General features: G+C 45.2%; 2 protein-coding genes across 3 annotated transcripts in view; one reads left to right on the top strand and one right to left on the bottom strand.

Annotated features, from left to right (window-relative positions):
• The window catches only part of RpLP0-like (ribosomal protein LP0-like), a 109,854-nt gene extending 90,561 nt beyond the window's left edge, over positions 1-19,293 (bottom strand). Inside the window, exons 1-3 of the mRNA XM_037422069.2 lie at positions 19,157-19,293; positions 18,674-18,792; positions 18,535-18,593 (exon numbers count right to left, since the gene is read on the bottom strand). Coding sequence (XP_037277966.2) covers positions 18,535-18,593; positions 18,674-18,701 — 87 coding nt within the window. The 5' untranslated portion in view covers positions 18,702-18,792; positions 19,157-19,293. The remainder of the gene's footprint in view (positions 1-18,534; positions 18,594-18,673; positions 18,793-19,156) is intronic.
• The window catches only part of 14-3-3zeta (tyrosine 3-monooxygenase/tryptophan 5-monooxygenase activation protein zeta), a 38,801-nt gene continuing 32,214 nt past the window's right edge, over positions 19,215-25,801 (top strand). For both annotated transcript variants that reach the window (XM_037422071.2, XM_037422070.2), the window contains exons 1-2: positions 19,215-19,356; positions 19,484-19,805. In XM_037422071.2, the coding sequence (XP_037277968.1) occupies positions 19,512-19,805 (294 nt within the window). In that variant the 5' untranslated portion in view covers positions 19,215-19,356; positions 19,484-19,511. The remainder of the gene's footprint in view (positions 19,357-19,483; positions 19,806-25,801) is intronic.

Genomic DNA, 25,801 nt, shown 5'->3' with positions numbered 1-25,801 from the left:
CTTCCGAAGTTCTCTTTCTTAAGCATGCCCCTCCTTTATTTTACTTCTCTCTGTAAAGCTGGACGCCTGCGTACAATAAGGGGCGACATTCCAGCAGTACTTATTAAAAAAGCATTTGTGAAAGTCAGCACTCTAATTGGAATGCGGAGGGGTGACTGGAGAAAAAAAAAAACCTATCCAGTGATGGAAAACATGCTTACTATTTTTCAAAAGATTGTATATCGCTATAAAATTGACATTTTCATCAATTTGGCTGGCACCTTGTCAATTCAAATGGGAGTCATCCGGCAATCAAAGCTGCAGGAATAGCCTACTTATTTCAAGTTAGTTAAGTTTCAGTTTGGTCCAACACCATAAAAGAACCAGTAATGGAGACTTGTTTCCAACTAAACACCAACACGTAGACACTTAGGGCCTGTACAGGCCCTGTTGACACAGCCGCATTCGACGTGTCGGGACACCTTCCGCGTGCAAGCGGAGGGAACACGTGTACAGGCCCCTAATTAAGTCCCCAGATTTCGCCTTTTTACCTAAGTACCGACCATTGCTTCCTCTCTCAACCCTCTGACATGCCACCGGCGTCTGCTATCATGTTTTTCATAGTATGGCAATTTTAGCGCTACAAAAAACGTACACATGTGAGACAGTGGACAGGTACTACCAACAACTGATTTATTTAACACTACACAGCGTCTTAGTCCATTTCCCTCTGAATCGATCAAAGTTCACATGGTTTTCAGCATGGTTCAAGTGGTTGTGGGCGTTTTATCTTCTCGGCGTTTTGATGTCAGTCTTTGGGTAATTCAACCTCCTAACATTCCACCGTAAATACATGTAAATAACCATTACCCAGAAATTTTATGCCTGCCTGTTGGGCAACGTAAAATCTCTAATCCAGCAGCTTTCTGGCCGTAATGTGTTTGGTCTTCGCGTTACGCGAGGGCATCTATAAACTTTTCATAACATTTTTTATACACGCATTTAGATCTTAGTAATGACCACATGAGTTAGCAATGCGAACATCGTCCTTTTAGGTACGATTCCTTCTACACAGTCAAAGTTGGGAAAACGTGGCATTCAAATGTCTCATCAGAAGGCAGCGCTTTCAATATTGTTACATCCACATAATAAAGAAAGATATATTGTTGCAACCACCAAGTGAATGCAACTTCAAAAAAAAATTGTGTTTTGCAACTCAACACATTTAATCACACACTGCTTTTATCGTGATTTTTTTTTTTTTTGCCCTACTCGATTCCAGTAAAAGCGCATGTCACCACGTATAGGCTTCGACGAAATAATACACATCCCTGGTTTCTCTTCATACATTCATGCCCGCATTGGGAAAAGAAAATGCCATAATGCTGGACTGCGCACGGGAGTACAAAGGTTTAAAAGAACTTTTTGAGGGCACAGTTAGTGCATATTGACAATTAACACACACACAAAAAAAAACACAGCACACGAAAATGACACAAAAGAGAAAACCGCTACTTAGAACTGTTTATTCCAAAACGCTGTCATTAGGCACATATATGCATGGGGCACAGCAGTGCATTTTTGGGGGGCCACGCCTATTTAGCGCAGCCCAGAGCGGAATACAGCTGCACCCACGGAGTCGTCTGTGATCAGGTCTATACAGTGAGGCTTAATATACGGTATCGTATTGCAACAGTATTTTGGAAAAGCCTCTGTTATCCTCATGTACTTCTGGCTCCATCACGGACAGTGCAATGCGCTTGCAAGTAGAAAACATTCTATGAACAACTTCAAGCTTGGAATTATTTTTTTCCCAGAAATGCTGGCCTGGAGATGCTTTGTTCACTTACAAGACAGTGTGGTGTCTAAGAACACCGCAAGCTCGCATGCAGCGCTGCACTGGCACAACATTGAATGGGTCATTGAAAGACTGCAAGAGCATGCCTTTCGCTCAAAGGATCCGTCAGTTGCCATCATTCTGATCGGTCGATGTTTCGTGGCTGCCTGCCCCAGCTCAATCCAGTTATTTTTAACATGCGCGACTCCCCCAAAATGCACTTTTTGTGGACGCCAGACCTTGACTCCTTGTTCTGGGCCATGCAAGCCCACTTGTGCAAGCGTTCGAGCAGAATCTTCTTGTGTCTGGCTTATTTGCGCTAAAATATGCACCAACTAGCCCAACAAAAAGTTCTACTTGAATACTCACTAAACGAGCTCTCTTCTATGCTTTCCTTCTCTCACATTTACTCCTCCCCCATTCTCCGATGTCTATTGTCCAGGTGTGTACTGGTCGAGCCCAACAGTTCTGTACATTTTCTCCACCCTCTGCATCTTTCCTCAATTCTTATGCCTTTTGTGCTCCCCTATTGAACCAGGTTCGACACGTAACCAGGAATCCCCGATCCCTTTGCCGCTTTTCCTTTTTTTTTTTAAAACCTGGAAATTGACGACATTGAAGTGCTTGAAAACACGGGCACACCTGTGCGTTGAAAATGAGCGTGGGCTTTACAGATTTTGTAGGAGGCTATTGGCTTGAGCAGGATGGCAACCTACTGCACTGACATTATCGGCCTCGTTTTCTTGCACTGTTTTGGTAAAAATGAAAGCGCCACACTATTACAGCTCACTCGTACCTAAAACAGCCGACAATAACTACAGTGAAATCTTCAGTGTTGACAATGAACAATACAAAATAGCAAGCGCCCACTTGAACAAGCTTTGAAAACACTTCCCCTCGAGCATGTTCTCTGCCAGAACTTCGAGTTCCTAAACCGATTTTATAGCTCCAATGAAATTCACCCCTCCACATTGCAGAAAAGGTGTGGGAGCCCCACAAAGGCATTTCAAAGTCCATTGAAAGACTGTCACGCCACATTCTAGTTTTTCTAGTTGTGAGCAAACATTTCATGTAAACATCGCACTTGTGAACAAGAGCCTGTTTAGTGCAAAGACACCATCCTGCTTTCGTCGCCATTTGCATTATTGTTTACGCAAGAAACTAAATGTTTTGCAGAATACAAGCTGAAGATGGCGCGATAAAGGCTGCCCGTATTTTTTTCAGTTTGGGGTAGCTCCTGACTATTCGAAATGCGTCGAGTGTAGACAGCAGCACCTCTCTTTTTAGGCCGACAGCCTTAAAAACTTCCTAGGACAGTGTTTATTTTGCTTTTAGTTTTCCTAGTTTGAGAGATGCATTCCACACTTATGAAATAAATTACAATGCGCAAGTGCCTGGTTTTTACGTTGGCAAACAGGCTCGAGATCCAGAAACCATTCAAGCGTAAGGTGCCGCAACCATTCCAACAACTATGGGCAAAGCTTTGCCAATAAAGTGCGAGATTATAAATACCGACACACCCCAAGCTATTTTTATTCCACATTTTCCGCACAAACACCATTGTAAATCTGCGACCTAGACTGTTCCATTTCAGGCAAGTGATTCTACACTCCGCACATACACTGGGTGCGCATTGGGAGTACATAGGTAACTTGCACGTGACATCACAGACAGGTTCTCTGCGCTGGGTATCAGACGATGGCGACCAATATGTCTCTTCATCGCATTTGAGAGCGCCAGTGCCAGGAACGACAGTGAGTCGTTCACCTCTCGCATTCTTTTGTACTTTCCCCGCTTTCTTGCGCTAGCCAGCCGCATCAAAGAAGTATACAAAAAATTTGTAGGTGCACCGGCACTAATCTGATGTCCCCGTTTCTCGCTCCGCGCGGTCTAGCAAGAGTTCACGCAGAATCTAAACCAGCCGATACCTTAAGATGGTGACGTCAATGCAAATTATATTGATAAAAAAAACTGAGCCTTGACTCTCAGTCACGGCTGAGAGTCAAACTTCAGAGTGACAAATATTGAAGCGCCGGCAACGAATCTCAGTGGGTCATGCTCGTTTTCCGTATTAACAGCCACTTATGGAAGGAGCGTGGCAGACGTCACAAACGTCATATTGATGTGGTGCGTTTAGCGTACAAGAGCGTCGTTTTAGAAGTGATTTAAAATATGTTCTAGAAATGTTAACTGCTCATGTTTATTGTATTATGCATAAGAACAATGTAAAACACAATTATTACCGTTACAAGAAACACATTTTCTGCATGAAATGTATACACAACAAAGAGCAAGTAACATTGTTTGAAACTTGTAAAGCGCAGAAAATCATTTTGAGAAATGGCCAAATATGCAATATTTCATGATAGTTGATGCATTATAGTTCATACAAATCTAATAAGACTTAACAACTTTGTTTTCAAAACAAAGTTCCCTTCTTTGCGTCTCTGACGACAACTACGTTCTTGGTTATTGAACTCCTCAGCACAGGCTGAAGCTTCAACACCTCCACATGAACGCTCGCAAGCTTTCGCGGTAACTATACAGGTTGAAATGAACAAAAAATGTTTACGCACATACGTTTTTGTGACTATGCCATTGAATTTTTCCTTCACTTCTACAAAATTTGCGCATACATTTTACTTGTACAAACACTCCCCCTAAAAAAAATTAAATAATAAAAGGTGCCAATGCAGGCCTCCCTGATCGTCTGCACTGGCGCCTGGTAAATAATATCGGAGCGATCTTCAGTGGATGTGCTGTTATAAACCGTAAAAGATCAATTACAGTAAATTTCTTGAAAGTTCCATGATGCTTTTTTTTCAGATGACTGATTGGATCTCACATTGTACATAAGGTTACGTTGAGAAAAAATGGCTGACATTTGTGTCAGTCATCCGCAAATGTCTCACCGTATCGATTTGGTATATATAAAGTAAATGGGACAACCGCTAGAGCACCTTGACCATGGCATAGAAACAATGGAGCTCATGACAAGCAAAGTCATGATTTCATTATGACCTTTTATTAAGATCGGCATACAGTCATGTTATGCCACACCAATTTTGATACAAACCTCATGAACAATATGATCCAGAGAGCGTAAAGTCGTAGGCGGTGTTATGACCGCCATCGGTAGGCGCCATGCTGTCGCTGAAAAGCGTAGCCGGGCCGCGTTCCCACGCCTGGAACCCAGGTTTTCTTGGAACCAGCGTCGAGAGCTGACGGGGGAGCGGCGCTCTTTTAATCCTCAAACAAGTAGCCGACTCGCCGAATGCCTATGCCCGCCAGGTATTGTCCCTGCTAGCCGGCGGATGAGACGTCACGTCGCCACGAAGCGGTAAGCCATTCCAGGGGGGACAACAAAGACAGCGTATTCCTTTGAAGAAACGGCGACCGCCGCCACAAAGTGCCCTGCTAATTGAGCGGACAGATTGGCGGACCGTTTGATGTCTGCTGTCCGAAGCTTGGGACCCCTCGACCAGCGACATACACGACGAGCAAGAGCCTCTCTGGCGCCACCTTCAAGTGCAGTGATCTTGACTCGAAATTGGATGTTCACGTGCGCCGTGCATGCTCGTACCCCTCACCTGTTGTGTGTGTGTGTGATTGGTGTTCCACTGAAGAAGGAGGAGCCCGACAGGGCTTATAACGGCGCCGCAGAGTGCAGGACGTCGCTCTGAACCAAGTAAAGGTTCAACCACCACGTTCGTAGTTTGTGAAGGCTCTGAACCAAGTAAAGGTTCAACCACCACGTACGAGTTTGTGAACGCTCTGAACTGTGTAGCGGTTCAACCACCACGTTCGTGGTTTGCGAACTCTTAACCTCATGCTGTAAATATTTGTAAATAGCGCCATAAACCTGTTTGTGTTTTTCGTATCCCCATCTTGTAAGCGGTCGTTTCCTCAACCCGAAGCTACACCACGCTACCACAGCACCCCGGGATCACAACAACTGGTGATCAGCGGTGGGATCACGACAACTGGTGGCAGCGGTGGGATACGACGCAGAACCCCCGGGATCACGACAACTGGTTGGCATCGGTGGGATTCGAAGCTACAAGTGACAACAACAGTCGGCCCAGGAGAAGCAGCTGGCTCGAGACATGGATCACGTATGGGTGAGTGCTTGGCTTTTCCTTTGGGTGAACCAGGTTCTAAAAGAGGGTTAAATTTTAGAACTGGTAGTTAACTTTGCCGAAAGACTCAGTTTCGCCTTTTCGGGAAGTTAATTTTTTGGAAGTAGCGAGCACTCAGTACGATCATGGACTTACGGGAGCTGCAGAAGTCAGACTTGTTGCTGTTGTGTGAGGAATTGGGGATCGATACAAAGGGTTTGGCACGAAAACCCATAATCATTCAAGCGATTAATGATTTGGGGGCTGATGATGAGGAACTAAGTGAAGAATGGGACCTCATCATCGAAAGAAAACTAAGAGCAGCTCAGATGGAAGGAAAGAGTGAACACGAAAGAGAAGGCCTCAAGAGAAAGTTTTTTAAACAAGACTATGAGTTGCGTATGAGAATGGGACCCCAGCGAGGAGTACTTCTCGAAAAGGAGGCAGAGTTCGAGATGTCTAGGTATATGCAGCCATATGAGGTATCATGGGATATGGGCCTGTATCTTAGACTCTTTGAACGAAAGTGTAGTCTACTGAAGTGTGAGCGAGACACGTGGTCTCACAAGCTACTCACGGTTCTACCCTGCGAGGCAGCGGATGTTGTTGCGCGACTCAGTGAGCAGCACGCGAACAACTATGATGTTATTAAAGCAGAGCTAATCAGGAGATTTGTAAACTCTGTTAGCAAAAAGGAAGAAAGACTCAGGCCGAAGTCTGAAAGCGAGGCGCGTCGCAAAGCGCCAGAAGTTGAGGCGCCTCATAAAGCGCGACAGGAACAGATCGCGCCAGAGAAGGGCCCGCATATTCTCGAATGCATCCATGTAAATGATGTAGAGAACGAGGCCGTGGCCGGTCTGGAGGTGGGGACGATGTCGAAAGACGCTCCTTGCGCGGATGAAGAGGGTGCCAGCAGCCCTAATGGGCCCAGTAAGAGACTGGAAACCTTCTTCGTGCCTCGGGGGGACCTTTCGACATTGTCAAATTTAGGCATGGTTAGCGCAGTGGCAGATGAGAGCAAGAGCGCCACGCTTCAGCAGAGCAGCGATAACACCGAGCAGGTTTGCAAACATCGCAGAAAAAGGAAGAAACGAAAGCGTTCGGCACTGCCTAAGCATAGGACTAGTCCCACACCGTCCCGCGAAAGACGAAAGGGTAGGCCACTAATCCGTTTAAGGAAACGTCAATGGGGCTGTTCATGGAGGCACAAGCGGCGAGCCAGGTGTGGAGGGAGAAAGGGAGGTGCGTCACCCCAACGAAGCGCGCGGCTCAGCTCGACGACTTCGGAAAAGCGGCCTTGCCCGAAGGGTCAAAGTCGAAAGGGCAGAGTGGCTAAATACCGCGCAGGGGTGAATACAAAGAGAAAATGGCACAGGCTCCCCCCCAGCTTCTGGTGTCACGTTCAAATTCCTACGGGGAATAGGACGAAGTGCAGAATGAGGCGTGACGGCAGGACACAGCCTAACGTTCGTTTGTTTAGTAGCCTCAGACGTGCTCGAAAACCGCCGGGACCGCGACCCCATCGTGTACGGTTAAAGGAACCATGAGAAAAGGGGGCGGTCAATATGAGTAACTTTTGCACAGGCGGATTAATTATGACTACTCATTATTGAATTGGAGATGCATATTGGTCTGTTTAAGTTTGTAAGTCACATGACGCGAAGTAAATTTTTGAAAAGGGAAAACCGCCGAACTAAAGGCTGAAAATTGAAGTCCATTAATCATTTGTACGAATATACCGAGAAGGTAAAAACATAAAAGTGTTATTTTCGAGTGTTTTTAAGGTTTAGTGTTATATCGTATGCCTTCATTGTCAAGTGGATTTGGAGTGAACGAGCATTTGAAGGAAGATGTTAACATAGACCAAGTGATTTCGTAAATTGATTAAGTTTGGCGCGACACAGTGGAGTTGTCGTTGCGCGCATTAAGAATTGAAGGTCATTGGGGCACGATTTTAGCATAAAACTTGTGCATTATTGTGAGGTGCTTTTGATGAGTATCGCACCTAGGATTATTTTTGTGTTGTACACAGAGAATTACAACATAACGTAAGGATGAGCAATTGGACAAATTGTTAAGGATTAAGCTTTTGGTTAGTAGTGCCATGAATTTCGCAGCGCCGTAAGAATGAGAATAATTGAAAGCGCTCAAAAGAACTCAGTGTTTTGTTTTTTATTCAAAGGTGTTGGCAAAGGCAGGTAACTAACCGAACTAACCTGCTAGAAGGCAGTGTTTGTTGCTTTTTGTTGTTGTCTTCTTTGAAGAATGATTGATCTAGTGATCATGAGCATATTATCAAGCTTTACCTAAACGTTGAGGTAGACCGTTAGGTCACAGTGTAGTTTAAGATTTTGGGAGGCTGGTGAGCTTTATGTCTCAGTGGTAGACAATTATGGGCGGCCGTAAACAAAGACGGACGTTCGGACAAAAGTAGCGCTCACTGAATCCGAGTTCCTGACTGATGCTCTCAGCGGGACAGAACCGATGAAAGTAGTCGGCGATTAAAAGGAGGAGGCAGCCTTCTTAAGTGAAGAGGCAATACCGATCGTCATCCGGTTTTGAAAGCTTCTGTTGACTACCGAGAATTAACGGTTCGGTGTTATGCGAGAGATCGAGGCCTAGGTGCCGTTCTATGTCAGGACGACAGTGGTAACAAGCAAAGCTGTGCTTTACTTGAGCCAGAATTTGGGCTCTCGTGAGATAACGTACTGCGCTTCAGGAAATAAATGCGCTTGCTTTGTGTAGGCCATTGATCAGTTGCAGCGTTGTCTCGGAGGTGCTAAATTTAAAGTAGATACAGACCATTGTCCCCTTGGCTGCAAACCATGACCTCGAAGAACAGTCACCTTGTGAGGCGGTGCTTGATTCTTGAAGGGAAAAAAATATCATTTTGACATTAGGTAAAAAAAGGGCAAATTGAACCAACGCTGACGCGCTCAGCCGCTCTTTCTAAGCCATTCTGGGGTGCTCTTTATGTGTCAAAATTGATATTTTAGTTTTTTTTGTCGTGCATCTTATTATGAGAAGGTTTAAGATAGCACGTTTGATTTCTCAGCACAAGTGAATCCTGAGAGTTTTGAGTGTGAGCTTTTTGTTAAAGCTAGTAAAGAAAATTGGTTTGCCATCCCTCTTTTGGCTTGGTTGTTCGAAGGGGGCCGAGTACTTGCTTGTGCATGTGGTCGAGTTTCAGAAACAGTGTCGAAGATTCGGCAATTACCCGGACCATGCCACAAGCGAAGGCCAGTTTCTGGCATTCAACTACGCACCCTTTCGTCGTCCCTGCGAGCAGCAGTGTTGACCGCTGCCCTCCGTGACTCATCTGGCGAGGGGGAAGCTGTTATGACCGCCATCGGTAGGCGCCATGCTGTCGCTGAAAAGCGTAGCCGGGCCGCGTTCCCACGCCTGGAACCCAGGTTTTCTTGGAACCAGCGTCGAGAGCTGACGGGGGAGCGGCGCTCTTTTAATCCTCAAACAAGTAGCCGACTCGCCGAATGCCTCTGCCCGCCAGGTATTGTCCCTGCTAGCCGGCGGATGAGACGTCACGTCGCCACGAAGCGGTAAGCCATTCCAGAGGGGACAACAAAGACAGCGTATTCCTTTGAAGAAACGGCGACCGCCGCCACAAAGTGCCCTGCTAATTGAGCGGACAGATTGGCGGACCGTTTGATGTCTGCTGTCCGAAGCTTGGGACCCCTCGACCAGCGACATACACGACGAGTAAGAGCCTCTCTGGCGCCACCTTCAAGTGCAGTGATCTTGACTCGAAATTGGATGTTCACGTGCGCCGTGCATGCTCGTACCACTCACCTGTTGTGTGTGTGTGTGATTGGTGTTCCACTGAAGAAGGAGGAGCCCGACAGGGCTTATAACGGCGCCGCAGAGTGCAGGACGTCGCTCTGAACCAAGTAAAGGTTCAACCACCACGTTCGTAGTTTGTGAAGGCTCTGAACCAAGTAAAGGTTCAACCACCACGTACGAGTTTGTGAACGCTCTGAACTGTGTAGCGGTTCAACCACCACGTTCGTGGTTTGCGAACTCTTAACCTCATGCTGTAAATATTTGTAAATAGCGCCATAAACCTGTTTGTGTTTTTCGTATCCCCATCTTGTAAGCGGTCGTTTCCTCAACCCGAAGCTACACCACGCTACCACAACACCCCGGGATCACAACAACTGGTGATCAGCGGTGGGATCACGACAGCGGCTAAATAGATCAACAGATACGCTCAAAGTTGCCGAAGTTCATTAAGAAATGCTTCGCATTCAAGATATTCTTGCATGAAGTGGTGTTTCTGATTAATATTACCCACGAACCATTCTATTTTTACCACAGCAATTCTTAGTCTCCTATCTGGTGCATGAACCGCAGTTCAAGCCTCGTGATTTCTTATATGGTGATACGTGACGCATTGAAGAAGAAAGTGCACGCATTGAAGAAAATTGTCAGAGCCGCGAGCAGTTTTGAAACATTCCAGTTCAGATGTGGGCCACCGAAACAACAAACAGGCCTTTTTCGTAATCCGCAAGTTCACTTCCCCGCACTGCATATTCGCCCAACTAACAGTGGCACCTGCAGTCCTTAAGTGGAAACAAAGTCCTAGTTGCACATGTATGCATTTTACTCGTCAGAGCGTAGGCAAAAAACGCAACACGCTGTTTACCGATTGTTAGCTCGCTTCTCCGGTATGCTCAGCGCATTGCAGAAAAGCCGACTTTAGATTTATGAAAAGGATGTATACGGCCGGAGAAAAAAAAAAAAAAAAAAAACGACTCGGGAAGCTACATATCTGTAGCTACACAATAACGTAGTGGATCAATCAAAAGAACGTTTATTGGCCAATGTAAAACAGGGAGTTGATCTTGAAATCTCTTTTTTAAGCATTCCAATCGATGTTCAACGAGGCCGAAGTGGGTTTAAATTATGGCTGCTCCCATAGGCTGTGAGGAAAGATATTCAGATTGTCTGGGAAGGAAGGCACTTAGTGGCAAGTTATTGAAATTATGCATGAAATGTTCTAGTAGTTCCCTACTATCATAAAGCAGGAGTAATTTTCAATATTGTGTCTCGTTCGTGAGATATGATTTTTTTTCGTGCGCTTCCCATTCAGTTACGGTGGAGCGACCGGCCGCCACCGAGAGATGGCACATGTTATGCCTAGAAATCCTGGTGATGTCTGTTCCATTTTGGTGAAAATTGCATTGCTTTCACGTCCCCCTCCCGCAATACAACAATTTCACCAGGTAAACATAATAACCCGCTATATAGCTTGGCAACACTGGTGACGTGGTTGCTGGCGGCTGTATAGCCTCTGAACACAAAACAGGCAAAAGGAAATTGGCAAATTCCTGGTGCACAATGGAATGGCAAGGAACGAATTAATGGCCAATTAATATTTTTCATAAATATTCTATGACAGTCATGTCCGTCGTATATGCACAGATGTCAAGGAGGAAATACTTCACCGAAACTAAAAAAAGGGGGAGACTAATTACTGAAAACAATATTGAACTTCCTAATTATCTAACTAGGACCACTGTTTATATAAGAAAGATGCAATGCGTGCTAATTTATGGCATACCAATATTTCAGAAATAACAGAAGTTTCACCAAACTCGAGATAATCATTATTAAATTTTAAGGACAAATTCGAAAGCGACCATGCCCAATGCACCGAAGACATGGCTTCTCTGATATGTAAAATAGGAAGCACTAGTGATAATGAACAGGCAAAGCTTGAATGGTATAAGGTGCAATGCAACCAATCAATAGTTTAAGCTTCCAAAAACACGCAAGTCACAGATTATAGCGCAGTACGTGGCCTGGAATTCGCGATTAATTATTAGGGTTGGCTCGAAATAATCCTCCCTTCTCTTGATATATGATGCCATAAACTCACATTTGTGTGTCAAAAACTCAAAGTCCACGGCTATCGACTAATTCGGGCACTGTGAGTTCCATAGTTATCGTAGCCACCGTGAGATGCCACGGGACAGTGCATGCGTGCTCACGATTACACTGGAAGTTGCGCGTGTGGAGAAAAAAAATATCCTTAAGGTAATGATGGACGCTGATAAAAAGTCGCTTTTTTTCTTACCGCTTATCAACCCCCTCGCCACGTAGCTTTCAGTGGGCTCGATAGTACAGAAGGAGAAAGCACTTGAAATGCGCAACAAATCCCTGTAACTTCGCTTCCACTTGATGAATTTTAAAAACTTTTGCAGCAGCGCATTCATGAGGCGAAATTATCTTTCAATGAAAACATTTGACAATTACATTGAAAAGTGTTGCAGGGCCCCTTTCACAGTAGTGCTGTTTAAAGCCGAAGGTAAATCACAGGGGATCATTTTCAACACTTTTCTATCTCAGCTGTGAGAGCCTGACGTGTGGGAGAGCATAGCAAAACTATGTGGGTGACCGGGAAGCCAAGTTTTAAGGTTGAGAAAGGATAGCGGTGTGAAGGGGTCGAAGCTGGGCATAGAGGAGAGAGCAGGAGCGCGATTGGCTGTGCTAGTGAAAGGAGCCGACCAACAATAGTGTGCACTGAAGCACAGGTGGTGCCAGTGAAACAGGAGGAAAAAATGTGCCGATGCCACCAAATATGCTATTATTCAGCATTAGCAGTGCGAATTAAGTGGAACCTGTGCGTAATTTTTGCACCATTTAAAAAAATTGTGCATGAGTATACAACAAGCCTTACGTTTGTTGCACAACTGCAACACAATGTCCCTTCGACTGCTTAGCGATTGAGGGGCCTTTAAAGAAGGCACTAAGGAGGCAGAATTGGCAAAGGACAATGTGACGAAAAAGTAAGTTGGGCTAGTTAAGTACAGATAGTAATGAACAGTGCAAAGCAAAAATTAGGAACAAAAGGAACAACTCGGGATGAGCGCTGAAACTCAAGTGAGGCATTTATGGTGAATAACTATGCTTAAAGGGCCAATAAAAAGGCTCCAACTTTTCTCCTCACCCCTCTTAAACAAGCTATCCGATTCACGCAGACAGCTGCGGCAATCACACTCCAAAATATAACACTGCTGTGCAGCACACAGATGATCCATTTTAAGAAACCACTCCCACGTTCCTCTCCTGTACCAGTATAATCGACAAATTGTATTCTTTATATTTTTGGGGATACATTAGCCCTTAATATTTTATAGGTAATATGCGTGTGTCCCCACAAGTCTCACTGAGCACTTTGTCCAAAGGTTTCAGGTTTGGTCCCGGCTGGTAGCAAGTCTTCCTTTTGTTCACTTTACTTACTTCTCATTTATGACCTAAAGAGTACAAATGACATCCCCAATATTTTCCTAGGCTTTATCATCTCTTCATATTCATTAAAATTGTATCATGCAAACGAGCCCTTCAAATTTCCTCCATCTGATCATCAAACTTTTGATGTCACAGTTGAATCCAAGAGCATTGCAAGCAAAAAAATAGAACTGCAGAGCAGGGTGTGAAATGGGCCTACATGGTGGCTGTCACACATTCCCTTCTGCTTGGTTCACAAGGAACGTAGCTCCAAAGTAGGAGGGATCGGCAAGAGCAATGACATCATGCGCATATTTGCCAAGCAGCACTGTACCGGCAGGAAATAGCGTGCCCAGCGGTAACACGGCTTCATGGCCACAAAGCATTCGTTGAAGGGTGAATATCCAGCAGTGTTGTGGTGCAATGAATTGTATGCAAATGCTACGCAGATAGTGCAAGGTTGCAGTCATGCAGGTGTGACTAATGTATGAGAACATGCATATGAAAATTCTACAAAGTATAGTGTGCTTTATGGTACTGAATGCCCTTCCGCCAAAGCATGTAATAATAATATAGTCAACAACAAGAACAGCACATCACCACCACCGACGACGATGACCAAGCTGAGCAGACCACGCAGCATTCACGTGTAGGCGCAGTAGCCCAGTCTACTAATGTGGTGTGTTTTGTCAAAACGTTAGCGCCTTATAAACTAACCTCAAGTGCAGTTTCTCACCTGTGAAAGTGCGGAGGATGGCGTAAGTAAGGAGAAGGAAAATGCAGCCGGCACCATTAAACTCACACGGCATGATTTCTGAATGTCTCATGCACCACTGTAAACCGCTTATGATTGGCATGGGTGAATAAACAGACCTGTGATTGTATACATGGTTGGATAAACATTGGCCATGGCAATCCAGTTGTTGCTAGGTTTTGGGCCAAGAAAAGCTCTAAGAAGCTTCAAACAACAGAACATAAAGGTTCAACTGGTATGGAGAGTGCCTGAAGAAGTCCAGCGAGGAGCACGGCAAGTTGAATCTATTAGCGACACTTGCTGCAAGTGAACATGTACAGACCTGTTGACACAGTACCAAAGAAGGCAGTGCTGGACAAGGCAAACGTGCGAGATATATAAAGGTTCCCAATTGTTGGTTCGTCGAAAAGCTAATACATAAGCAGTGCAACGCAGATGTTTAGGTACCATGCCACACATGAGAACAAGCATGCACTGCAACCGTGTTATTAGAAGCAAGTTCGAGACCAGCAGTGAACTATTACAAGGAAGCATCAGAGCATAGTTCACTATTGATACAGACGAAGGAACCGTAACACAGAGGAGATGCAGGGGTTAGCTTTAACTGAGCATCATATTGGTCAACATGGTAGCAAGCCAAACCAGTCTACGTGCAATGCAGCTTGCGAGACCTGCATGCAATCGAGGAAGTGTGCTTCCGAAAGTGCAACGCCCAATGACAAAAATGTCCATACAACTAAGGACAGAATGTAGCAAGCAGCCAGAATGTAGCAATCAGCCAGATAAGGGCAAGAAATATTGCAGCAGTGTAAATGCATTCCGATTTCAAAGAAAAAAGATAGCTTGCCTATATTAAAATGCAGTTCATGCCTCAGTAAGACTTGTTTGGCAAATTGGTTAACATTAAAGGGATACATAATAGCACAAACTTAGGAAAAAAAAAACACCAGGCCTGCATGGAACGAGCAGCATAGTCATTGCGAAATCTGGAAAAACAGCCTTTCAGGGCGTTTTTTGAACTATTTGGGTAATTACTACAAGCACACTTACAGGGTACCCACTATGCCATGAAAAAGGCACTAAAGTCACATAACAATTTATGTCCGAGTGAAAGTTCAATGTATGACAACATCTAAAATGACAATAGTATTATCAACAACATTTCCCAACTTACCGAGAAATTAAGGTAAAGGCACAAGAGCAAAAGCGCCCCAGTAAGACATTTTCAAAATGATTCCGATGACATCAGACGGACCGCCTACAATTAATCACTAGTAGTCCATCCAACTGTACTAAATAAAGTACCTTCCATGCATCAAGTGACGCAATAAAATGCTGCTTGTTCGTTTCTGTTTGATTCATGGAAAAAAAGAACCGCAAGACATTATTATGGGGAATGGCCCGGATGGTTCGAAAATTCAATTTACGCGTGGTTACATGGGACAAATGATGAGGCACAGTTGAAACAAAAGCGTGTGTAATCTCAAAGCAAATGGCGGGAAATCGATCAATGGCCGTTGTTGCTGCTGTGGCTCCTGCTGCTTTTGGTGTGCTGCTACTAGAGCAGTGAAGCCGGGCAATGTTGTGCACGGCAACAGTGACGTGAGACAGTCCGGTCGGTCCGCTACTTGAGGCAGATAACTTGAAGTGCGCTAACCGTATGGGGAGCACTAAAACATGATTTCATTTTAAAATACGCCCTTCCTTGGCACGAAAGTAACACTGCGAGGCTTCTGAACCACAATTTCAACAATCAATGTTAAATTAATAGCTGGCTTTAGTGCCCCTTTAATCATCATGTTTGCGTAGTAAGGAGGCATTCGATGATAATGATAAATACACAGCCATGGCTCATACCCACTCAGAGAGATTGGCCAAGAATTGGTTACTTAATTCAGTGAGACTTTTTCCATATTTAATATCTATACTCCCCCCCCCCCCCAACAAAAAAAAGAAAACAGACCATAGGGAGAAGGGAAGGAGTGCAATACTTGTTTGTCACTCATTCAGATTAGAAAATGCATTCGTTATTTTGAAGAACAGGCATTAACATGGTTAAACAAAACTCATGTTTATGTTGAAATATTCCTGTAGGAATAATGCTCACACAATTAAAAGCTTACTTCTTTTAGTTTCATTAGGATAATTACAAACTGCATCGAAACATTTTTTTGGCTGAAGCCCAGATCTGAAGCACCGAAGGAAAATGTATTCTCTATTGTGAAGTTCAGCCCCAGGCTAGCGAATGGGATGACTAAAAGTCTTTTTCTTAGCAATCTCTATCGGTGACATAACAAAAAATAGTGCTCTATTGTTTCCGATTCTGAATAAAAGTTGTATAGCGGCGACATCGCCGGACCGGCCTTATGTGAATAGAAATTTAATGTAGGGACACGACATCGAAATCTGGTTATTATGAGTTCCAACTGTCTTGTAAAACACCCAATTGATTTTCTGTGAAAATCTTAAGTGAGAAAATTCTGCCGATGACGTTACTGCACGAAGCGAAAGTTTTCTGTATCTTGTCGCAGTTATTCGCTATGGCATGCTTCGTCATTCTTCAGAGAAGGGTGGTGCCCACTACACACTTTTAAGCAATATTGTGCAATTTTCAGATATTTTGGCTTTTGTTGGTGAAGAATTATGTCTAAAGCTTTTGTAATGAGTTGCATGTGACGGCCCACTAGTTACGAAATTCACATAGCGTGATACCCGATTTGCTCTTTTGCTGTTCTAAAACGCTTTATTACTCACATTATTATGATTCTTTTCCCGACATGCCTGCATAAGCCCAGTTTGTAACGTAGTTCCGAGCCCCGGCGTGGCTCAGTGGTAGAATACTGGGCTGGCACACAGGGGACCCGAGTTCGAATCCCTGTGTGTTCTTTATTTACTGCGATAGCGGTTACGGACATTGGCCGCAGTGGACAACTATGGTGCACGCGACCCTTGTAATCTCGCAACAGCTTTCACTGTAAAAGATTTTAAAGAAGGCATAGCAGAGAGCAGAAAAGTCGCATGCTTACCTCCAACTGTTTGAGAGATTAAGCCACCAGATTACAACCATCTGCATTTGCGCGTATCAATATCAGCAAACAGTTCTCACACTCGCATATCAAGCAGTTGCATCTCATTTTGGCTAAGTGGAACAAACACTTGTGCTGCATTAGTGACACGTCTGTTTCACTTTTTCAAGACGAGATCCAGCTCTTCGATACGCGTATGACCACAGTTTGCCAATACTGATGGACACATGCACTGATAGTTACAATGCGGTGGCTTGTTCTTTGATACAAACAGTTGAAGTTTAGCGCTCTACTTTCCTCCTCCCTACTATGTCTTTTCTTGAAATTTTTTTTTCCAAGTTAGTGCTATTATGTGCCCCTTTGAAGCCCATGCTTCACTGATGTTGAGACAGGAGTGCACACCTCTCGCGAGTTCTTCTGCATTTTTATTACAGCAGCTGGATTGAAACGAGCTAGAATAGGTTGTAAGGGTGATAACCAGCCGACAGAGGGCGCCTGCCTGATTGGGGCCCCAATGAAATGGCAGGTCGTATCTTATTTAAGAAGGTAAGTGAGGAGACCTGCAAGGACCACAAAGCGATTGATGAAATGGCAAAAGTGGAAGCATAGCCCTACGAAATACGAACATCAAGCGCACAGAGTGAGACAGGAAGGTACAGGACATTGTGCTCCTTAGAAGCTGGTCAGACACCAGAAGCATCAACGATGTGGTCGTGCAGAGGAATGTCACTTTCAGTTTTACTTCATTCCCAGACGGCAAAAATTTCCGCTTTCCCAATAGTCGCTCTCTCTACTTCAAAGCAAGGCATGAAAAAGTACGCAAACACGCATAAGAAGTGAGAACAAAAAAAAAAAAGTTTGTAAATAGATACAGCACTGAGGCGATGCACTTCCTCAGCATGTTTCTTTTTTCGCCACTTGGTGGCGTATGATGATCAGTACCAGACAGTATATTTGAACGAGCTAGTTTTTCTATGGTTGTGACTAGACAGTAATTTCGCAAGTAAAACAACACTCCTCAATGACAACATGTCATAGTGTGTTAAGAGAAGCGCTGGTATCGGCTACGGTCTTAGGTCAAGAGCGTTCATTTGAATCAATAAATTAAAGCTAATTTCTCCAACTACAGAACGGCAAAACGGGAAAGGCCAAGGATGTGCGCGAATATTTGATGCGCTCGTGTGGGGAAGAACGGCAGCCCAGTGTCCACTGTTTAAGCGTGGTCATTCTTAAAAAATTATGCTACTCACTTAACACGCAAATCATTCGGAGGCTTGTACTTCCGGTAATATTGAGCGCTAGCTATCTGCAACAGCTCTGCACGTACCGTCCTCAGAGGGCCAATGCCATTTTTAGCCGATGGAAGATCGCACTCATATTCCCCCACGCTGGCATCGAAATACAACCGATGTTCTCAAGGGGCTGCACGTCACGCTGTACGTTTCTATAGAAGACACACCTTAAACAGGTTTCTAAGGGAGCAAACTAATAATAAGATCTCACAGAAAGTTACAAGAAAACTGCACCGCTTCTGCGGCTTCAAGTGGAACTCATGGCAGAGACAAGGCTTACCTCCTGGATGAGATCCCTCTTATGCTCCAAACCTTTCTTCTTCGTGCGCGTAAGAGAGACTAGAATCGAAGCACAGAAAACATGCCACGCATCAGCATGGATAATGAGGACAATAAAGACCACAAAGAACCATAAATACCTTGACGATTTCGCTTCGAACGCGGCATACTGGAACGACGTCAACAGAAACCACGTGCTCACCACCGCAGTGACGGCAGGTGAAATAATGCCATTGGGTGTCGCTGCGACAGTAGCGCCCTGTAAAGAATTGGCTTGCTAGCAGCTAAATATATTCTTCACAAACACAGATAAGATTCAATTATTTTTAAACACATTGCAATTTTATTTCACGGTTTTGACTCAGCAATAATTTGACAAATACTTTTTTTTAAATTTAGCGCAGTCGAAGTGCGCGTGGCGACCCAATATTTGACTAACGAATTATTTAAAAAGCTTTAAAAAAGACGCAAAATAAAATTTACACTACCTGCTACTAACAGGTTTTAACGCCGACGCAAATAACACCGTAATTAAAGCGGAAACTAGAGAATTGTTGTTGAAACAGATTCGAAACTGAGCAGCGTTTTACTCGGTTTCCAGGCAACGCGTGACGTCAACGTACCGTGTCTTCAGAAAGGCGGCCCCGTGGCTGATAGAAGGAATCTTCCTCGTCCGCTTAGCGCTTGGGGAAGTGCGAAACCATCCGCCACTGGGTAAAGATTGCTGGGTTTCTATCGTCGTAGTGGTAGCGTTGCCACGGTGCTCGGCTAGCGGCAGAAGGGTCCAGCGCTCTCGCTCGCGGTGTTTTAGAGGCGTGCTTCGGTAAGTACTACCGATCGGCGGATACAGCAGCAGCGGCGGGAGAGAGCTCGGCCGCCATTTTGGCCGAGCGGCGTGCGCGCTTGGCTCGACTGACGGGTGTTCTGCCTCGGGGCCGCTTGCCTTGCAGCTAAAACACCCAGCCCACCGGCACGGCAATGGATAAGGACGAGTTGGTTCAGCGGGCCAAGCTTGCGGAGCAGGCCGAACGGTACGACGACATGGCGGCCGCCATGAAGCAGGTCACAGAAACGGGCGTGGAGCTCAGCAACGAGGAACGCAACCTGCTCTCTGTCGCCTACAAAAACGTCGTCGGTGCCCGGCGGAGCTCATGGCGGGTCATCTCCAGCATAGAGCAGAAGACCGAGGGCTCCGAGCGCAAGCAGCAGATGGCCCGGGAGTACCGGGAGAAAGTGGAGAAGGAGCTACGCGAGATCTGCTACGACGTGTTGGTGAGTGGATCTCTCGCTTCATGGCCGCCCGGAGAGGGAGGGTGGGAGGTGTTAGGCCTAGCGCCGGTGCCCTGCCAGTGTTCCCCGTCTCCTTTTTTCGCATGTTCGCGCCTAGGGCTGGGCGTGCCCGATTTGCAGTGTTTCGCTTTGCGTGCGTGCGACTGTGTGTGACTACCTGCGTTCGCGACGCGTCTGGCGGCGTTTCTTGTCATGAGCGCCTGGCGTAGCCATTTCGGGAGAGCATTTCGGGCGGGGAAAAATAGTCCGGCGTTAAGCCGGCGTCGGCCAGGTGTGCGTTTCCGTCTGGGCGCTGGTTCTAGGTCTTCCCACGCCTTGTCAGGTGCTGCACGGGGAAGAACGGCAATGTTTGCACGTGTCACGTAATTGGTGTCCACTTTTGCGCACAATTTAATCATGTATAGTAGTACTGCACTCGAAGAAAGAGGAGGGGGTCATTGGATGAAGGCGTGACGGTTGTCTGCAGCATTCCGCCCCCACCCCCTTTCGTTTTTGTTTTGTTTTACGCTATCGTCTGGCGGCTCCCTGCATGCCGCGCGATGAGTCATGGCTAAACGTGAACCAGATCGTGCGGCTAGTCACCCTCCCACGTCTCCCGAACGATGTCGCCGTCTTGGTCGTAGTTTTTTTTTTTTTTCTTAAATTTTTACTTCTCGCATTGCGCCGCTTCGCTAACAAGCGCGGCACGTATATTACGGCGTCCTTCTTTTTCCATTTCCTCGTGCGAAGAGAAAAAAAACTTGGGTGCCCTGCTTTCCGCGTTCTTGTCCATGCGGGGGTTACCCCCTCGTAGCGTGTTTCGAGCACACTTCCACACCGCGGCAGTACTGCGTTCCACAGCGTGGGCGACGGCTCTTCCGCCCCCTCTTCCTCGGGAAGAGGGCGAGGGTTGAAGTATTCCGCGCACGGGGTGCTGTGCTTCGAACTTGTCTGCACACACGCCTTCTTTTCGAGTCCCGGGCGGCGGCGCGTCACTTTTCGGGGGAAGTGATTGACGCTTTCTCGGTTTTTCACTCTACCCTCCTTCGCAGCCCGAGCAGCAGCCGCCGTCCAGTTTTCTTCCTTCCTCGAAGCCTTCGATCGGCCGGCGCGGCAGCTTGTCTCCGCGCCGCTACACCTTTTATTTGGCGTCGCTCGCCAGTGGGGATTCTTTGTTCCCAGTGTACCAGATGCGTGCATTCGTTTGCACGGTGAGCGGCGTCTTATCGTGCCGTGTGTGGTAGTAGTACTGTCTTCTACTACAGCTTGTCACCCCGGCGTGTAACGGTCGTGTGCTGGTTTCGGCGTGACCCGCCAACGCGAGGGCGGCGGCGCACCTCGCGCGATCCTCTCGACACACGTGGCCGACGACGGCGTGCATTCTTTCGGCGAACCTTTCCGTTCGCCGCGTGTGACGTAGCGGGTGGCGTGTGTGACTCAGGCGGAGCCCCGTTTACGCATCGCCGGCGCTTATCGAGTAAAGTAGCGCTCCTCGGTTTATCTCCATAAGGGGGAGAGGAAGCTAAGACGACCGGCAGGAAGCGCAGTGGACGTGGCCCACTACTTCCTTCCAGCCCCCGGAACGCTTGTCAGCTGCAGCCTCGCGGGCAACAGTCGCAGTCTTCTGCCCTCCGATCGACTCTGGATCTGACAGGTCGCGCCTTGGCAACCGCCTGCCGCTCGCAGCTGTTCGTGCAGCGCACTGGGCCGAGTGCACAGATTGCTCTGTGGAGGGAGAGGGGTGGTTGATATGGCTGTGCTGACAATGAGTGGAGAGGTCGGTTCGTTGCGAAGCAACGCTTTTTTTCTGGCATTTCGTCGGTAGGTTTGCGAGCGCGGTATTTACAACAAGGCCATCCATACTCATCCCATCGAAACGCCGCTATTTGTACGAGTCTTCCGGTTGTATCGAGAGCCTCGACCGCGTTTCCGGACTCAAAACGCCAATTCAGGTACTTCCAGTAGATAAGTCTTGTCTGCTAGATAAGATAACCTGGCCACTTGTTGTACAGTTCACATCCAAAACCTAGTATTTTCAAAGCCCACGTCATGTGTTTTCTACCTCTCGCAAGTGTCAACTTCGTTGTTACCACAGCAGTGAAACTGAGCTGCACACTTCATGGAGCACGATTGCCGCTCTGTTCTGTTCTAGGTCTTGTATCCCCGTTTCAAGGTTCTGTCCTTCGAATTCAGTTCAAGCACGATTGACTAGAAAATGTAGCTGCATTGACACCGCATTCCTAAAAATGCTCTTTAACGCTCTGCAAGTTTATACACGCTTACATATGCAGGAGTATCTCTTTTGTAAGCCCATGCACAGTACTCGCACATTGAGGCACAATTTACACTGAAGTAATGCAAACACTTTTGTTTCTAGCATCTTCACGTTACATCACTAATTTTTACACCCTTGTATCAGGGCAAATGCTACACCTAGCAACATGGTGCAAATATCTCGAGCCACCTGTAGCAGTCGGACTGAAAAAAAATTGTTACTAGCAACAAGTACGGCCCTGGCCACTCGAGTAGCAACCTGTGTTGTTTTTGCTGTTTATTGTTATATTTTAGAATGACGAGTTTGTCTTCGTAGCTCGCCTCAACATGGTCATCAATCTTTGATGTGGCCATATTAACACGAACGAGAAAGCCCTCACTTCGCAGTAGGGTAACTGCCATGACTCGTTTTAATTTGTGCTGCGTGCTGGCTTTGTGACAATCGGAACCTTCAGCGAACTTCACATGAAAATGGCGGTGGAATCCTTGTCGGAAGTGTGCAACTTCCGTAAGACGGCGGGATGAATCGTGCTTGATGCGTGTGCGATCTAAGCCGAATAGTGAAAAAGAAAAGCGTTTTGTCACTTGTGTGGAATAACTACCACAGAAAAACAATGTTTGGCGTGGTCGAGAGCTGCGTCCAATACACCTGTCACACGGCAAACCTATTGCCATTTAAAACGAATGACATTAATAAGCACACCTGTAATTTTACCTGTGTACTGACAAATGAAAACAAATGTCATTTTCAAATGACCTTAGCCTTTCTGAGCCATTGATTTTGGGAGAAATATATACTTGCATGCAAGACCATGTATTGACAAAGATGCTTTTTATGCGTAAAAAGTTGCTCCTAGAATATAAATGGGGGCTGTTTTACACATGCTACAGCTGCACAACACACTCGAAAACCAACATAGCAGACAATTTGCGCGACCAGACAGGAGTAGTCAGCTGAAGGGGGGGTGCACAACAGACTTCCCAAATGCAGAAATGAGATGGCAGAAGCAATTTCGTGTAGTCACCACTTCGCTAACCACAACACGTACAAACAATAAACATCTGTGATGCAGGCAATTACAACACAGCAAAAATCAAAGCATGGTTGTCATCTAGCTGCTTCAGTTAAAACTTGAGTGCATGCTATTATGTCATCAAGCCAGCAATAAGTTGATCTAGTACAGCACAACATATTTGCAAATAAGAGTTGCGTGTACCTAAATTAAGTCATCCCCCTATACATAGTTTCATAAAATAATAGCTAGAGAGGAATCTTGTGCTGTTTTTTCTATAAATATATATTACATACTCTTGAGAGAAAAACAAGCATGTTGGTTTTCAAGTGTTGTAAAATATTTTATTAAATCTTGATGGCTAAGACTCGTACCCTGATGGTTGAATTTGCCTAGAATTAACTTTTGCCGCCTGTCCATGAAAACTTCTTGCAATAAAGTTATGCAGTCAAATAATTGAAGTATGTTTCAATAAAGTCTATGTTCATGTCACTTTGTTTTACACTCGGGAAAGAAGCATCGCGAATCTCAAGAATTCATCCAAAGCCTGTACTTCCCACAATTCCCATGGGGGTACAAGCGCCGCTGAAGGAGCCCGCGTAGACACTAGCTCCACATTCTCCTCTAGACGATATTGTATGAAACTCTATGCCCCTATAAGTCCCTGGTGTCGAAACTACTCATTCGGTCCGAAAATCAAATGTGGATCTGTTTCGGAAACTCGTTTGACCATTTTCGTCAAATGGACATCAGTTTCCCCATGTGACAGCAAAGGCCATTCCAAACAAATGACATTCGCTGTAAATGACATTGTTGCCGTGTGACATGGGTATAAAAAGTCTTGCAAATAATTCTCTTCTAGTAGCAAAACAAAGTTAAATCACATTGCATTTGTCTAATGTTACTATAACTGTCAATTTAGCGAGCAACAGCAAGGTTAAAGGAAAATTGAGTGTGCTGGCATGTCAACATTACCATCAGCTTTTGTGTGCCAGCGCCTCCGTAAACAGTTCAAATTTTGTCCGCACCAGGGCGACAATAATCAGTCTAGTAATAGTGTATTCAGAAGTCCAGCAAAAGGTGAACAATAGTTTGAGCAATAAACAAGTGCAGTCATCACCAAGAAATTCCAAGTCATCACAAGCAAGAAAGTGTGCGAAAAGAAAATGCGAGGGGAGACGCCACCTTGAGTTTTTTTGCACCTAATGGCATGAAGTCTTAAATTTTGAAGGAGTCTACTGTCTCTTGCGTAGCTTCTGATAAATAAAATTGAAGTACATTGTTGCGTGTGGGTGCCATAAGAAATTACCATAAGAAGTCGAAAAATTTTCAGCCAATGTCGTCTTTAAAGTACGATAATTGCATTTTGAAATCTCTGGTGTCGTGTGCAGAGATCTTGTCATGAAATTTTTAAAAATGAAACTTCAACCTTGATTTTAAAACCCTGCGGTAATGAACTCATGATGGTGAAATATATGGAATTGGTTATTAGAGTAGTTTGTCAGTACAGACCAAGTCATTGTTTTCTTTAGTGTCCCATTAAGACAAGTTAACACTCGGAACTGCGCTCATCCTGCTTTTGTGCAGTCTCTCCTTTTGCGCAGTTTTGTCCCATTTACAATTTGGAGTGTTATTTTTCAGTCTTCAGGGAAATGCAAAATGCTACTTCTGCTACAGATAAAACGAAATAGCCCTTGTGAGTAGCTGTTCTAAGAAAGGTCTTTTACAGGGAAGGTCACCTTCTGTAATATATTTCCTACCGAAGACTAGTGTTTTTCGACTTTGCTTCAGCTTCACTGCTTTTGATAGCAACTTTCAACTCCCAGTTGATCTTTGCTGCTGTTTCATTGCACAGAAATGTTTAAAACAGAATTTTTTTTGTCGGCGTTGTCTCCTTTCATCGTTGGGATGAATGCCCACAACACTGATTGGTGTCGGCAAAAGTCAAAAACTGAAACCGCATGCAGTTTTTACAAGCTTTATGAAGTTTGATTATTAATAAAACAAATACCTTAGTGGTTGTCTTAGACACATACGCACAATTTTTTGTTCTCATGAGCGGCAGCGGACGCCGTGGTCGTATTCCTCTGCTTGCAGAGCCACAGGGCGCCTATTTAAATGTGTGGGAGAAAAAAAATTGGTCTCTGGCACAACTTAAAACTGCCTCAAGTGCATAAAATGCAATTTTAAGTTAAACGTGTTTGTTTTAAAGCAAAATAGGTATACCTGTGAGGATTTCTTGTCCTACCAATAGATTGTCAAGATTGACCACATTCGCTCTTGAGCGGGGCTAGTGGCCACTGCTGCTTCTACTTTCAACATCAAAAATTTTTCTGGCATGAATGCATGCTCGTTGCCACCGATGTGATGAACGATTTTTTCTTAGATACCCTAGTCTTCACTACTATACCTTGCAAAAAAAATTTTCACATGCCTCAGCAATGCTTGTTCAGTTATTGAGCCTTCTCTGCATTGGTTATTCTAATTCTAGCAATCACAGATAATGCCGAGCTCATTATTGTGGTTTGAGTGTCGTACATCAGAAAGTCATGTGATGATAGTATTCGAAGGGGGATCATAGGAGTGACACACATCTATTCACAAATACGTGCTTAAGTGCTGATTAGAGAAATTGTCAGATATGGATAGATAATGAAGATATTCCAAGGCTAGTTGGATGATATTTCTCCGCCTTTCAGTGTATTCTCTGCT

Source organism: Rhipicephalus microplus, chromosome 2 (genome assembly GCF_043290135.1).
Source record: "Rhipicephalus microplus isolate Deutch F79 chromosome 2, USDA_Rmic, whole genome shotgun sequence".
Taxonomy (NCBI): Eukaryota; Metazoa; Arthropoda; class Arachnida; order Ixodida; family Ixodidae; genus Rhipicephalus; species Rhipicephalus microplus.
Note: the sequence above shows the minus strand (reverse complement) of the source record. Positions and strands in the feature narration are given on the sequence as shown.